Raw genomic sequence first — 14,678 nt, 5'->3', positions numbered from 1 at the left:
TCTGCAGCTCCATGTGCAGGTTCCCTCCCTTTTGGCTGCGCAGGTGGCCAAGGATTTGCGCACCAGGGGCCTTTTGGCTTCTGCCTTGCACTTCTTTTTCCCTCCTGGAGCTGTCTTCGGACTGGCTTGGGAAGGAAATGGGGACACTCGGGGCCATTCTGGGGTTCGGTGCCTTGGGCTTGGCTGCTCGCACATCGGCTACTTTGTTGAAGCTGTTTGCTCCGATCTTGAGGGATGCGGTTGCCCAGTTTTACTCTTCCCAGCTCGTGTGTCAACAGGCGATGCTTGCCTGCTCTCTGGAAGCGGCCTGGGCCCTAGCTCTTAGGGTGTCTTCTCCCTTTTGTCCGCTGCTTTTTGCTCCGGCGGTCATGACGCAGTATATTCAGGCTCCTTCAGCCAGTTGCCGTCCGATGTCGGACTTGTTGGTTCTTTGGGGGTCCCGGAAGGGATCCTTCCTGGCGGGGTCGTGCCAGGGCTTGGGGTTCCTCTCGTCGTGGTAGGCCACTGGTGCCAGGTTCAGGTTTGGCTCCGCCTTTGGTCGGCGCCGTGTTCGCCCTGTTCGGGGTTCTGGGTCTCATAAGGGGGGCCGGCCCTTTCGCGGTTTGCCCCATTGACGGGGTGATGGGGGGGGAGGCTTGCGCTGTTCGCTCACGCCTGGTCCCACGATTTGTGGGCGTTTCTGGTCGTTTCCTTCGGCCTGCATTGGCGTTGAGTGACCCCTCCTCCTTCAGAAGGTTCGGGGCAGGTTTCCTTTCCTGTGCTCCATCGAGTTGTCTTGGAGTGGATTCGCTTGGGCATAGTCGAAACGACGACATCCCTCAGATGGGTTTGCCGTCTGTTTTCAGTGCCGAAACTGGACTGTGCGGACCTGCGGTTCATTCTGGACTTGTCCCATCTGAACCCCTGGGTTCATTGCCCTTCTTTTTAGATGACTACGCTGTCTCAGGTTCGGCTCCTGTTGAAGCCGGGTTCTTGGAGGGTGTCCCTGGACCTCCGGGACACTTATTGGCACATCCCGATTCATTCGGGGTTCAGGGACCAGCTTGGGTTTGTTGTGGGGCGTCATGGTTACTGCTTTCTTTGTCTACCATTTGGGTTGAAGCTGGCACCTCGCGTGTTCACACGCCTCACGCGTGCCATTGTGGCCCGTCTGCGTCTTTTAGGTGTTCAGGTGTTGGCCTACCTCGACGACTGGGTGGTTTGGGCTCCCAGCTAGTCCAGTTGTCTGCTAGCCAGGGATTTTGGTTCTTTCACCTGTTTTGGTTCCAAGACTCAGGGCCTGGTGCAGAGTACATAGGCATAATGTTTATGGCTTCTTCAAAATCCAGTGGGGATAGGGTGACATCTGATATACAGTATGATTTGATGTTGGTATCATATCCATGAAAAATTTATTTAAGTTATCAATCTTTGGTGTGTGTAGTGGCTCGCTGAAAACAATTGTACTGCTTCATCAGTATCTCGCTCATTTCTTTGTTGTCATCAGTGAAAGTTCCAACTCCCTTTCGCAGGGGCCCGATACTAGATGTAGTTTTTGATCTTGATTTTGCATAGGAGAAAAAATATTTCAGATTTCTCTATTTCTCTGATGGCCTTTTGCTTCTCGGTTTACCTTCGTACCTTGGGTACCTCGGTTTAAGAATTTAATTCATTCCTGGAGGCAACTCGTAACCCGAAAATTCGTAAACGGAAGCTAATTTTCCCATAAGACATAATTAGTCTGGGTGGGGGGAGCCCAACGGCTCCCCCAACGGCTGCCCGGAGCTTACTAGGCTGATATGCTAATGTTAGACTTTGACATCACTCATGTGTATGGAGTTCTTGTGGGCCTACCGGGGACCACGAGCCAGAACCTGGCCCCCTCTAGAGAGGCAAGGGAAGCAATGGCCTATAGAACCCCCGTGTGATTGGAAGGATTCTATGTCTGCCATCGACAGGGTTAGGCACCCAAAAAGGTAGGCGCCCCAAAACAAACCCCTATTCTGGTGAAAATTGCAACCAAAGACCGAACGAGTGGATAGAACTTCCCAAACGAAAACGAGCAAACTAGTTTGACATGCCACTGTCTGCGCAGCTCCCCCCTCCCCGGGAGGGGGAAGGGGTAGCCCCAGACCCACCACGCCGGCGACCCACACCCCAGTTCTTGAGGCTGATGCTATTGGCTTGGTTGTGTGCTCTGGCTCTGGTCTTTTGTGGCGCTGTGCCTTGTACTCAGGTGCGAGACCCAGGAGTTATTCTTCAGTACTTAGGCTGCATGCGCCTAGGGTTCCCTTCCCTAGGTGCCTTGTAAGTACTGCCCTTGGAGCTTGGGGTTACCTTCCACAAGTTCCTTGGGGTCTGCCTCTGTATGTCCGTTTCACTGCTCAGTTTTTCGGCCGCCCTTTGGGTACTTGGGTGTTTTGTCTCCCTCGTTTACCTTAGGGTAAGAGGCAGTTTTTGCACTGGTAGGGGTGCAGGGTGCTGCACAGCTAGTTGTCACCTATCACAGCGGCCGGCTCTGTTCCTTGGGGTACGTTGTCCTCTTGTGGGGATTTTGTTTCTCTTTTTGTTCTTGCCTAGGTAGGGGGTTCTGCCTTACTTGCCACTGGTGTTTGGCCTCACCCTGATACTTGGTGGTGCCCTCTGCTTGGTCCCCGTGAGTGTACACGTCCCTGGGGTTCAGCTTTAGTCTGTTTGGTTGGTAGTTTTTGAGCGCCGGTTAGCAGTACCCTGCCTGGGTTTACCTGGGCGCGAATCCTCTTATAGTAAATGCTCGGACCCTGGGAATCCCCTAAGGGACGCGTGGGTCCGATGGATGTGACCCCCCTCTCTCTTCATGCGAGTTTGAGGGTTGTTCGGTTTCCTTGTCTCAGGGTGACCCTCACTGTTTTTGCCTCCGTCATGCAGCCTGTTGGGTTGGTGACACTTTCGAACCCGAGTCTTGTGAGTACTGCTGCTTGCTGGTGACTCAATGTACCCGATCTGTGGATGATCATCTTATAGTACAGGCTGTGCGGGTGTTGCATTCTAGGTTTCATTTGTTGCAACGCGCTAGGTTAGTTGCTCACTGGGATGCCCCGTGGCTGCCTTGTTTTGCTTATAGGGACTCGGACTTGGGGGTGGGGGTCGCTTCGACCCTGGTTCAGTCCGCACCTCCTAGTCCTTCCCATCCTGTTGTTCGTTCTGGCCCCGAAACGTCTGAGGGTTTCGGAGCCGGAGCTGGGGTTAGTTGGTCTTGAGACTTGGGCAGCCTCGAGGGATGCCCCTTCCGGTGTGGCGACGGAAGCATTCGAGTCTCCTCCCTAGACAGAAGCCTCTGGGTCTGACCAGTGGGCCTCATTCTATCCGGCTTCTACGTCTGCGCCGGCCTTGTCTGTTAGGGTCGGTGCTTGTGGGAAGGACTCGGCCCCGGGTCCTGCAGAGGAGGACCCTGGGGCTGGGGAGGGGCTGGCTTGGGGGCCTTGGGCTCCACTGGACCCCACCTGGGTTTTTCTGCCCTCTGAGCGGAGCTTACTGTTACAAGGAGTGGGGTTTTCTTTTCCCCCCTCTCCGTACGAGTTGGACTTGGTGTCTGCCCCCTCCCTGCTTCGGTTCCGTGTTGCCCCCGGGTGCTTCGGTTCCGTCTTCCCCCCGGGTGCTTCGGTTCCGTCTTTCTGGAGGTTTTCGGCTTATCGCATCTAACCTGCTGAGGTGCAGGCGGCTCTTGCAGCAAACCTCCTGCGTGACCCAGATTGTGCCTCGGCAATGGATCCCTCGGCTTTCAGGTTTGTGATTTTGTTCCCTTTCTGGCTCCGTTACGAGGTTCCGGAGTCTTCCTGACTGGCGGACTGTCCTGTCCTTGCTTTGGAGGCTTGGCACTCCTTCTGCCGTTCCCGCACGCTTGAGTGGCGGGAGGTTTCTACAGTGCTTCAGGTTTTCCTGGGGGGGGGGGCGACCTTGAACACCTCAATGAGTGCTTGTTTGCTCCTGCCCTTACCCGGGATGTTGGTGTTGTTCAGGCTCCATGTCGAGTTTATCATCATCTTTATGTTGGTCAGGTGGCTTCCTTATTAGTGTCCCACCTGCAGGCTTCATCTTGGCGGCAGTATGAAGTTTCCTGGCGGTCCTTCCGGTTCTTCTTGCGTCTTCGTCGTTATGCTTCGCTTTCTGTTAGGGTGGTGTTGTCCTTTCTCTCTTGGTTGTTCCAGGACCGTCTCCTTATGCCTAACACTGTCGCCTCGTATCATGCGGCGCTGGCGGAGCCGCTGCAGCTTCCTTTCGGTATTGATGTCACGTCTGCGCCGTTTCACAAGCTGTCTCGGGTGTTGTTTCACCTCCGGCCTGCTCATGCACCGCCTGAGCCGTCCTGGTCATTGGACAGGGTGCTCTCTTTTCTTTCTTCTCCTAGTTTTGTTGTGGCCCCTATGGTTCTGGATTGTTTTTCAAAGGCTCTTTTCCTGTTGGCATTGGCCTCTGGGGGTCGGGTTGGTGAGCTTCATACTCTCCTCCGGCGCAGAGGTTTCTGCTCTTTCGGTCAGGGTGATCATTTTGTTCGTCTGCAGCCTTCTCCTTCTTTTCTGGCGAAGAATGAGACTGCTGCTTTCTGGAGGGGTCCCTGGGTTGTTGATGCTTGGTTGGTTAGGCCGGGGGAGCATCATGTTTTGTGTCCGGTTGCGGCTCTCCACCGTTATTTGTGCACCACGGCTTCTGTATCCATGGACGCACTTTGGGTTGATTCGGTTTCCCTTCTTCCCTGTTCGGGGGTGCGGGTCTCCCAGGTCGTCCGCAGGTTAATTAAGTCTAGCCAGCCTGCGGTCTATTCCCGTGCCCATGATGTCCGCAAGTTCGCGGCTCTTGCTGACATCTTTTGAAATATGTCCTGGGCTGACATTCGGGTGCGGGGATATTGTAGGTCGAACAGGGTCCTGGCTGCTCGTTACCTTGTAAACATTCCTGGGCCCAGTCGGGCTTGTGTCGCTTTGGGTCGGCGGATGCAGCCAGCTGTCTCGACTTTGCGTTGAGGAGTGAGCGGCAACTGCCTCTCGGGTAAGTCCCTATTCTCTTATCTCTGTGGGTAGTTAACTCCGGGGAGCCATAGGGGCTCCCCCCAGAAAACCAGCGTTGAATGTAATGAAACGCCATTTTCTGGGTGAGTCCCGAAGGCTCCCCGGCATCCCTCCCTCCCTCCAGTCGGCAGTTTTTTGCATGTTTTGACATCCAGCCTCAGAACTGGGGTGTGGGTCGCTGGCGTGGTGGGTCTGGGGCTACCCCTTCCCCCTCCCGGGGAGGGGGGAACTGCGCAGACAGCGGCGAGATGACGGGTGACGTCATACTAGTTTGCTCGTTTTCGTTTGGGGAGTTCTATCCACTCGTTCGGTCTTTGGTTGCAATTTTCACCAGAATAAGGGTTTGTTTTGGAACGCCTACCTTTCTGGGTGCTTAACCCGGTCAATGGCAGACATAAAATGCTTCCAATCACACAGGGGTTCTATAGGCCATTGCTCCCCTTGCCTCTCTAGAGGGGGGCCAGGTTCTGGCTCGTGGTCCCCGGTAGGCCCACAAGAACTCCATACACATGACTGATGCCAAAGTCTGACATTAGCATATCAGCCTAGTAAGCTCCGGGGAGCCTCCGGGACTCGCCCAGAAAATGGCGTTTCATTACATTCAACGCTGGTTTTTTCCAGCCAAAGATCAGGGTTCTTTGAGTCATTTCTTGCCAGGCTTTGTCAACGAGTTTTAAAGCACTACAAATGTTAAAATGGTGTTTCCAGAACTCTTTGAGGGTGAGGTTTGTGGCTTCAGTCACTTCAGAACATTTCCGGAAAAGTGCCCTTTCATAAAGTTTCTTAAAATTCGCTATGATTTTCTGGTCCATAGGCTCAATTAGAAAAGTGGTGTTTGGAGGAAGGAACTTTACTGTGAGAAAATTACTGTATCTGTTCAACAATGCATCTTCCAAGCCTGGAGAGTGAGCAGGAGCATTGTCGAGAAGCAGGACCTTGAGTGGCAAATTTTTCTCCTGCAGATATTTTTGTATGGCAGGGCACACCACATCATTCACTCCGTAAAAAAAAATCCTAGTCACCCATGACTAGCCATTACTGACACCCATTATTAATGACACCCATTATTAATGACACCCATTATTAGCCCTCCACATCACACACATTTGCTTTTTCTGCACACCATACTTTTTGAAAACTCTTGGATTTTCAGAATGATTCACAAGCAAGGGTTTAATTTTCAAATCGCCACTCGCATTTCCACACAGTACAAGTGTAAACCTATGCTTGTGTCCGGGCAATTATTTTTCCTCCTTGGTAATGTATGTCCTCTTAGGCAATCTTTTCCAGAACAATCCTGTCTCGTCACAAACACTTGTTGCGGTAGGTATCCCTCAGCCTGTACAAACTCTTTAAATTCAATAAATCTTTCAGCCGCTGGTTTGTCTGAGCTGGCAGCTTCCTCATGCCTCGCAACACTATGAATACCACTCCTTTTTTTTAAATTTGTCAAACCATCCCCTGCTTGCCTTAAAGTCTATCGTATCTGCACCCGTTCTAGGGGGTTTTCTTTACAAGGTCTTCGTGCAATACCCTGGCTTTCTCACAAATGATGGCCTCTGAAACACTATCACCCGCTAACTCCTTATTATTGTGTATCCAAATTAATAACAACTTTTCCACATTCTCAAGTATTTGTAGTCTTTGTTCGTGATTGTTGATACGCCTTTTGCACTTTAGCACTCATAATGTCCTTTTTCTTGGCAAGTATAGTGCATGTCGTTGATGTGGATTTGTTGTGCTGCCTAACTAGTTCAACAACACGAGTACCATTTTCATGCTTCCGAATGATCTCTTATTTTTCATCTGTTGTCATCCTCATGTGCGATTTCTTGCCTTGAACCTTACTTGGGTTTCTTGGGACCCATGGCGAGATATATAACAACTACTTTTATGCTCAAATGGCCAAAAATCCGACAAAAAACAGTAAATCCTTGTGAAGAATTCAGGCGGGATAGTCACTGGGCGTGAGGCACTGGTAAACTGAGGCCCGATCTCCGTGCCACCACACGTTAGGTCGGCCCATACGCGTATCAACAAACTTGTAACCCGATGCAATGCTCGTATCCCAATGCATATTTTCTAGATAAATCAGGCTCATAACCCGAAAAACTCGTAAACAGGGACGCTTGTAACTCAAGGTTCCACTGTATACAAGAAATACTATTTCAAGAAAGTGATGATACAATCAGTATTTCTATAATGAGTTGATACAGTAATTTTATAGCAAAGAACAGTCACATTAAATTTGTTAAGTTTATCTTTGGCAACCTTATGGTAAGTAATTGTACATTTTACACTGGGACCTCTTGAAATTTTAACTTACAGACCCCAGGTTGGGAACTGTTGATCTAGAATACTGTATATAAAATATGCCCAATTTATTTTAATCAAGCAGTTCTATTTGTTCCCAGGCCCATGTCCTTCTGATCTGCAAGAAGTGTCTCCTGATGTGGCATATTTGGCTCATTATACTTTAGGAACTTGTGGAGAAAAGTGCAAGAATCAAGATTACATGCGTGAGGAGCCAGCTATTCTGAAGAACGTTGACGTTGTTAAAGCTGCAGTAAAAAACGTCCTAGAAACAATTGGGATCTTATAACAAACTGTGATATTTTGATTAGTATGTGTACTTAGATATGCTAAATCTTTTTGAGTGTGCATATAGTTTTTAATAGAGATGTTGTATTCGTAAATTTTGTTCTGATAGTTTAGTTCATTTATTATGAACCCCATACCCATCTTGTGGGCTGTAGTGGAGAGAGTTACAGAGGTACATAATGGGTTCATGGACTGAACCCCACAATTCATTTAGTTAAGCCAGTTACAATCTTGATGAGCTAGTTACAAAATTCAATATATGTTGTCACATCAACAATGGGTTTGAGATCAACCTAAAGTACAGTTTCTAAATTAAGCAACTGACATACTGTATGTGGAGAGCTAGTGTCACAATTTTTATGTTTGCCCTGCACACCGCCCCTCCATCCAGTGGGCAACGGTGGATAGGTTATAATCATTTAACTACTACCCACAGTTAGCAAACTAGGAATATTTGGCTAAAATTTCTGGTAGCAGATCATTTTGAATAAAATATTTGCACATCTTTAGAACATTTGTTATAGAATTGTCTCTAAATTCACGTATCTTTTCACACTCCATCACATAGTGATGGAGTGTGTGTACCTAACCTACACATGGAGTGTGTAACCTAACCTAACCTTCCACCCTAACCTAACCACCGAATAATTTTGTTGACACAGTTTACATTTGGTCAGGTCTACATCAGCAGATAATGAGAATTCCCAGAGATACATGTAATCGAGTCTAAGACGAGCAGTAGTAACATCTAGAAGTCTGCTGATTTCATTGGATGATCCATAGATGTGTAGCTCCTCTTGCATGATAGTATGATGATAGATGGAATTACTGGTGTCGATTTCACTTTGCCTCAGATCTACAAGATTTTGTTGAAGTACTTGATGTACTATTGCTCTCAGACTGTTTATTGACAAACCAAGGTTATACTCAATTTCTCCTTTAAAGGCAGATTCTTTGGCTAACTCATCAGCTCTTATCATGCATTCGGAGGTCAACATGAGATGGAGTCCACATGAAATGGACTCTATTACCATCATTAATAATTTTGTTGTATTTGTGTCTAGCTTCAGACATGAGCATGTTACAGTTATGTCTTAAAGAGTTGAGAGCAATTAAGGATGATAGTCACTTATAATTAATGTATCAAGTTTGGAGACTTGTCCACATTTCAGTGCAAGAAGGAAGGCAAATAGTTCGGTCTGGAGTGTAGAGGCCCAGTTGTTTATATATGGACTCCCCACTCAAGATATCGGCCATCTCCCATTGTCAGGACAACTGCACTTCCAGCTGCACCCATGGGGCAGTGTGGGGAACCATCAGTGTGTATGATTTGAGAGAAAGAATGCTGTGTGGACAGAGCATCAATGTGGTTTAAGGCATTGAGCTTTGCCTCAAGACAAAGCTTGGGCTGATCTCTGATTTGCTTCTTGGGTGGAAAGGGAGGGATTAAAATTGGAAAGGGTGTAATCTCCCACGATGCAGGAAAGTGCCGTTGTTGTCTCTTTTGGTACAAATTATAAATCTGATACATTCTGAGTTCAGTTCCAGTTTTAGTTATCCATTTGGAACATTGTTGACCTTCAATAAAGAAATTTTGGAGGGTTTCTGTGCAAGGGATTAGGATGAGTTAGCCTAAGTATTTTTCTACCAATTTGACAGTTAATTTCAGTACAAGTACATTAAATTATGGTTCTCAGCAAACATGTTTTTCTGTACTAGTACATGGTTTTCTTATTATACCTTAAGTTCGTCTGATGTGGTTCCTGGAACACCATCACCTCCTCTCCCCTTCTCAATTTGGTTTCCGCAAGTGCCGCAGCACGACAGATGTCCTGGTGAACTTGGAGGTCTATATACGTACTGCTTTTGCTGCGAAGACCTCCGTTGTTGCCGTCCTTTTTGACCTAGAAAAGGCTTACGACACCACTTGGCGTTATCATATCCTATCTCAACTTCATTCTTTTGGCCTTCGTGGTCATCTCCCTCTCTTTCTCCGCAGCTTCCTCTCTCGTCGTTCCTTTCGGGTGCGCCTTGGTACCGCTCTCTCTCCCCCTTTTCAGCAATACGAAGGTGTGCCCCAGGGTAGTGTTCTGAGCACTACTCTTTTTCTGGTTGCCCTCAATGGTCTTCTTTCCTCTCTTCCTTCTGGTGTCTTCTCCGCTCTCTATGTCGATGATCTTACCCTTTGTTGTCAGGGTGATGATTCGCCTCTCCTTCGACGCCAGCTTCAACTTGCGATTGATGCCGTGTCGTCTTGGGCCACAGGTCATGGCTTCAAGTTCTCTGCTTCTAAGACTTGTGCCATGACTTTTACGCGGAAACGGGTTGTTCTTCGTCCCTCTTTGTCACTTTATGGTCATCCCCTTGAATACAAAGATTCCGCGAAGCTTTTGGGGTTATTCCTTGACACTCGTTTGTCTTGGTCTCCCCATATCTCTTACCTCCGTGTTGAGTGCTCTAAGTCCCTTACCCTCCTTCGGGTCTTGTCCCATACTTCTTGGGGGGCAGATAGGCGCACTCTCCTTGCTTTACATTCCTCTCTCGTCCTGTCTAAGCTCGATTATGGTTGCCCTGCTTACTCGTCTGCTTCTCCTTCTACTCTTCGCCGTCTTGATGCTTTGCACCATACTGGGTTGCGCCTCAGTTCTGGTGCCTTTCGTTCGACTCCCGTCCTTAGCTTGTATGTTGACACTGGCTTCCTGTCTCTCCAGGACCGCCGTGATCGCTACTGTCTTCGCTATCTTGCGCGGTCCTTGCAACATCCTTCCTCTCGTCTCTGTCGTGCTTTAACTTTTACCCCTCCTGCGGTTCCTGTTCCTCTTCACCACCTCCCTCTTTCTGTCCGGTTATCTCGCCTGCAGGATTCTCTTTCCGTTCGTATTTCTGATGTTTCTCCTCGTGTTGTTCCTTCTTTGCCCCCGTGGAGGGTCCCTCTTCCGCGGTTTTGTACATCCTTGACTCGTATTACTAAAGCTTTTACCCCTCCTACAGTTCTAAAACGCCTTTTCCTCGAGCACTTTTCTTCTCACTCCCGCTCCGTTTCTGTCTTCACCGATGGGTCTAAGTCAGCGGACGGTGTTGGCTACTCTGTTGTTTTTCCTGATCGCACTTATATGTGTCGCTTGCCTCCGGAGACTAGCATCTTTACAGCGGAACTTTATGCTATTCTCTATGCTCTTCGTCTCCTGCTTTCTCGTTGTCAGTCTTCCTTTGTGGTTGTTGTTGACTCTCGTAGTGCCCTCATGGCTCTCGGGTGCTTTAATCCAGTTCATCCGGTAGTTGTCGAGATCCAGCATTGGCTGTTTCTCGTTCACAGTAAATTTAAGTCGGTTGAGTTTTGTTGGGTTCCCAGCCATATTGGCGTGTCTTTAAATGAGCGTGCGGATGCTGCCGCTAAGGAAGCTGTCCGCTCTTGTCCCATCTCTCGTAAAGGCATTCCGTATTCCGACTTTTACCCGGTTATCCATTCCTCAGTCCTTACCCGTTGGCAGGCTTCTTGGTTGTCTGTTACTGGTAACAAGCTACGTACTCTTAAATGTTGTGTTTCCTCGTGGCCGTCCTCCTTCCACCGTAACCGGCGGTGGGAAACAGCTCTAGCGAGGTTGCGTATTGGCCATACTCGCTTAACCCATGGTCACTTGATGGAGCGCCGCCCTGCTCCTTATTGTCCTAGTTGCATTGTCCCTCTTACGGTCGTGCATGTCCTTCTTGAATGTCCTGACTTCCAGGACGAGCGTGTGTCTTGCTTTCCGACCGCCCCTCGCGGTCACCTGTCCCTCGATAGAATTCTTGGTGACTCGGATACTTTTGATATCGTTCACCTTATGCGTTTTTGTTCTCGTATTGGCATCCTTGGTGATATTTAGCGCCCTCTGATTATTTTGCGTCTTTGATGGTGCTACATAGCCTTCCGGTTTGGTGCCTTCTTTTGATAATTACTTACTTACTTATTATACCTTAAACAAAATTAAAGTGCCTGCTGAGAAGATGCTTGTTAGTAATATATGCAGTAGGCCCTAGCTTATATGAGGGATGTATTCTAAAATATAAAATGTATGAAGTTCAATTAAAAGCTCATCACTTGCATTGTGCTCACATAGATTTTCATCTTGCTAAAGAAGCAAAATGATGAAAAATATTAGAAAGTTATCTTTTCTGTGGGGAGCCCCTACAGCTCCCTGGAGCTTATCAAGCTAATGTATGTTATATTAGACCGAAACATTAGCTAAGGAGTTCAGACCTACCAGGGACCAGCGCCAGAACCTGGCCCCCTTCAGAGAGGTTTCAGGGAGCAATGGCCCTGGAAAATCCCCTTGTGGTTGGGGTTTTCTTTATCTGCCATCGACTGGGGTTAGGCACCCAGAAAGGTAGGCATAACAAAACATACCCCACATGGTAAAAAACAAACATAAAACTGAACAGAAAGGTAGAAACTCCCTACAATCCCAACTAAAGGTACTTCTGGGAACAAAATTCAAACTGCTCTTAACATACTTGGTACAACCTGTTACAAGATAAGCTTAGTTATAAATGCAAACAAAACCAAATATGAGTATAGGAAACGAAGAAATATAACACTTTAAATGGTGTGGAACTGAGCCGTGTTCAGAAGTAGAAGTATCTGAGCATGTATGTTGGATACACATGTGAGAGTAAAAATGCTGAAATAAATCATGTCAGCACCTTATGTAAAACCCGTCTGTATCCTCAAAAAGCATCGGTTACCAAGAGGAAACAGTTTACATGTATATTGTGATGGGTCGGTGGTGGAGGATGGCAGGGCAGGGTGTGGTGTCCTAATAAGAGAATATACGGAGTTTGGGACTGTGGACAGGAAAATTGAACTTCGACTTAGTAATTGTATATCATCCACACAAGCTGAACTGCAGGCCATTCTGGCGTGTTTGGAGGAAGTACGTCATGAAGACAAAGATGTTTTTGTCTTTGTCGATAGCCGAGGAGCACTTGATGCCTTAAACAGTCGAAATCCAGTCTTCATGTCCATAGTTGAGGATTGTAAGAAAAGGATAACTGAGATACAGCTGAAAGGTCACAATGTGAAATCCTGCCCGAAACGCTTTGCGTAATAGTGACTTTTAGGCATTGTATGTACTAGCTCAATAAATCTATCAACGTTTTGTATCTCACCTTGTATGTATGTACTTTATCTGAATAAATATTTTTATTTGTATTTGTATGTGGATTCCATCTCATGTTGGAATAGTGCTCAGTGAGGTGGCAGATGAGTTGGCCAAACGTGCCACATCAAAACCACAAGTTGACATCGAATGTGAATTCACATTGAGACAAATAAGAAGCAAAATCAGAAATATTCAGGCACAGGCAGAAGTGGAGAGGAGAGGTATAATGTATGAGGGAAGTCAGATCATGCAACACTACATGTATGTAAGTCAAAACGCCCATTTCACTTGTGGTAAAAGGAGAAATGCTTGGAGTGATTGTCCACATGCGGCTCAGGCTTGGGTACAAATATTACTGGGAATACAGAATAACCACATGTGAAAAATAGAGAATGCTTAATGCATTTTCGGCTAATTCGCCTTCATCAGAGCAAAGTAGCTTCATTCTACTTTGCTCTGATGAAGGTGAATTAGCTGAAAACGGGTTAGGCATTCTCTATTTTTCACATGTGGTTATTCAGCATACTTGGATCATTGTTGCATTACTGGGAATATGGGATAGGTGTTCATGATAATGACATGAAGTGTAAACTATGTGGTATGTTGTTAAGGTCTCGCACCCTTGCCCATTATGTTCTTGATTGTCCGTTTATTAATGTATATAGAAACACTGAGATAAGGACTGTTCCTGAACAAATAGCCTGGATGTGTCACAACGGAAAGGTTGATGATATTCTGGAGAGAGATAAGAATTTTGCACCAAGACTGTAATCTTTTTTTTTAATTATCTGCATGTGTCTTGCAAATTGTCTATACAGTATACCTGTCATAAAAGTATGTGTTTGTCTGATACCATACTACTTGTGTAAAGGAGGAAATGTACAAGCTTATCTCTCAGAATGTTCGGCAATATGTTTATCGTTTGTGATGTGTGTCTATATATGTTATATATGTATGAACATGTTGTACTGAACGGGGTGAGAATAGCTTGAGCTACCTCATCCCTTTGTGTGTATTTTACCTCAATAAACTTATTTCAATTTCAATTCATTTTCAATTGTAAAATGATGGAAACTATGGTCATTAAGAAGAGGTCTTTCAAAGAGACAAGAAAAGCTGAAACTGAACCTTGATTAAGCAAAAGTTTAAATGAGGGGTAGGAGTGAAGAAAGAAATATTTTTTCAACAAGGTGATAGGGATTGGAAACTATGACATGATACAGGTACTCAAAATCAGTAAGAGGAAGGGGGAGTGGAAGGCAAAGGAGGGAAAACATTAAAAAAAAAATTGTATACTGTACAAATGTTAATGGGTAAGGTAAACAAATATTAGGTTAAATGATGTAATATAGCTTAAGTTGCCAGATATTGTTGCATTAAGAGACCAGAAACTTTAAGATAAAATTGTAAATAAAGTGGTATCAAAGTACTATGCTATTTGGAAATGACATTAAAACTGGAATAGAGTACTTTTCTCCAGTACTTTTTCTCATCCTCATATCGGACATAGACAAGGGCATAGCCCATAGCACTGTATCATCCTTTGCAGATGACACTAGGATTTTTATGAGAGTAGACAACATAGAAGACACGGCAAACCTCCAATCAGATGTAAATCAGGTCTTTCTATGGGCTATAGAAAATAATATGGTGTTTAACGAAGATAAGTTCCAGCTCATGCGCTACAGAAAAAATGAAAATATAAAAACGGAAACCACGTATAAAACTCTGTCAAATCATAACAGAACGAAAAGGCAATGTAAAGGATTTGGGTGTACTCATGTCGGAAGACCTTACTTTTAAAGAACACAATAAAGTAGCCGTCACAACTGCAAGAAAAATTATAGGTTGGATAGCAAGAACCTTTCACACCAGAGATGCTATACCGATGATGATATTTTTCAAGACGCTT

At 46.4% G+C, this 14,678-nt stretch overlaps 1 protein-coding gene across 3 annotated transcripts in view; it reads left to right on the top strand.

Annotated features, from left to right (window-relative positions):
• Positions 1-13,812, top strand: part of LOC123766416 (uncharacterized) — an 83,333-nt gene extending 69,521 nt beyond the window's left edge. For 2 of the 3 annotated variants that reach the window (XM_045755505.2, XM_045755507.2), the window contains exon 13: positions 7,439-13,812. In XM_045755505.2, coding sequence (XP_045611461.2) covers positions 7,439-7,626 — 188 coding nt within the window. In that variant the 3' untranslated portion in view covers positions 7,627-13,812. The remainder of the gene's footprint in view (positions 1-7,438) is intronic. The other variant, XM_045755509.2, reaches the window with a different exon arrangement.
• The last annotated feature ends 866 nt before the right edge of the window (positions 13,813-14,678 follow it).

This window comes from Procambarus clarkii, chromosome 62 (genome assembly GCF_040958095.1).
Source record: "Procambarus clarkii isolate CNS0578487 chromosome 62, FALCON_Pclarkii_2.0, whole genome shotgun sequence".
Classification (NCBI taxonomy): domain Eukaryota; kingdom Metazoa; phylum Arthropoda; class Malacostraca; order Decapoda; family Cambaridae; genus Procambarus; species Procambarus clarkii.
This window is presented reverse-complemented; position numbering and strand designations above follow the sequence as displayed.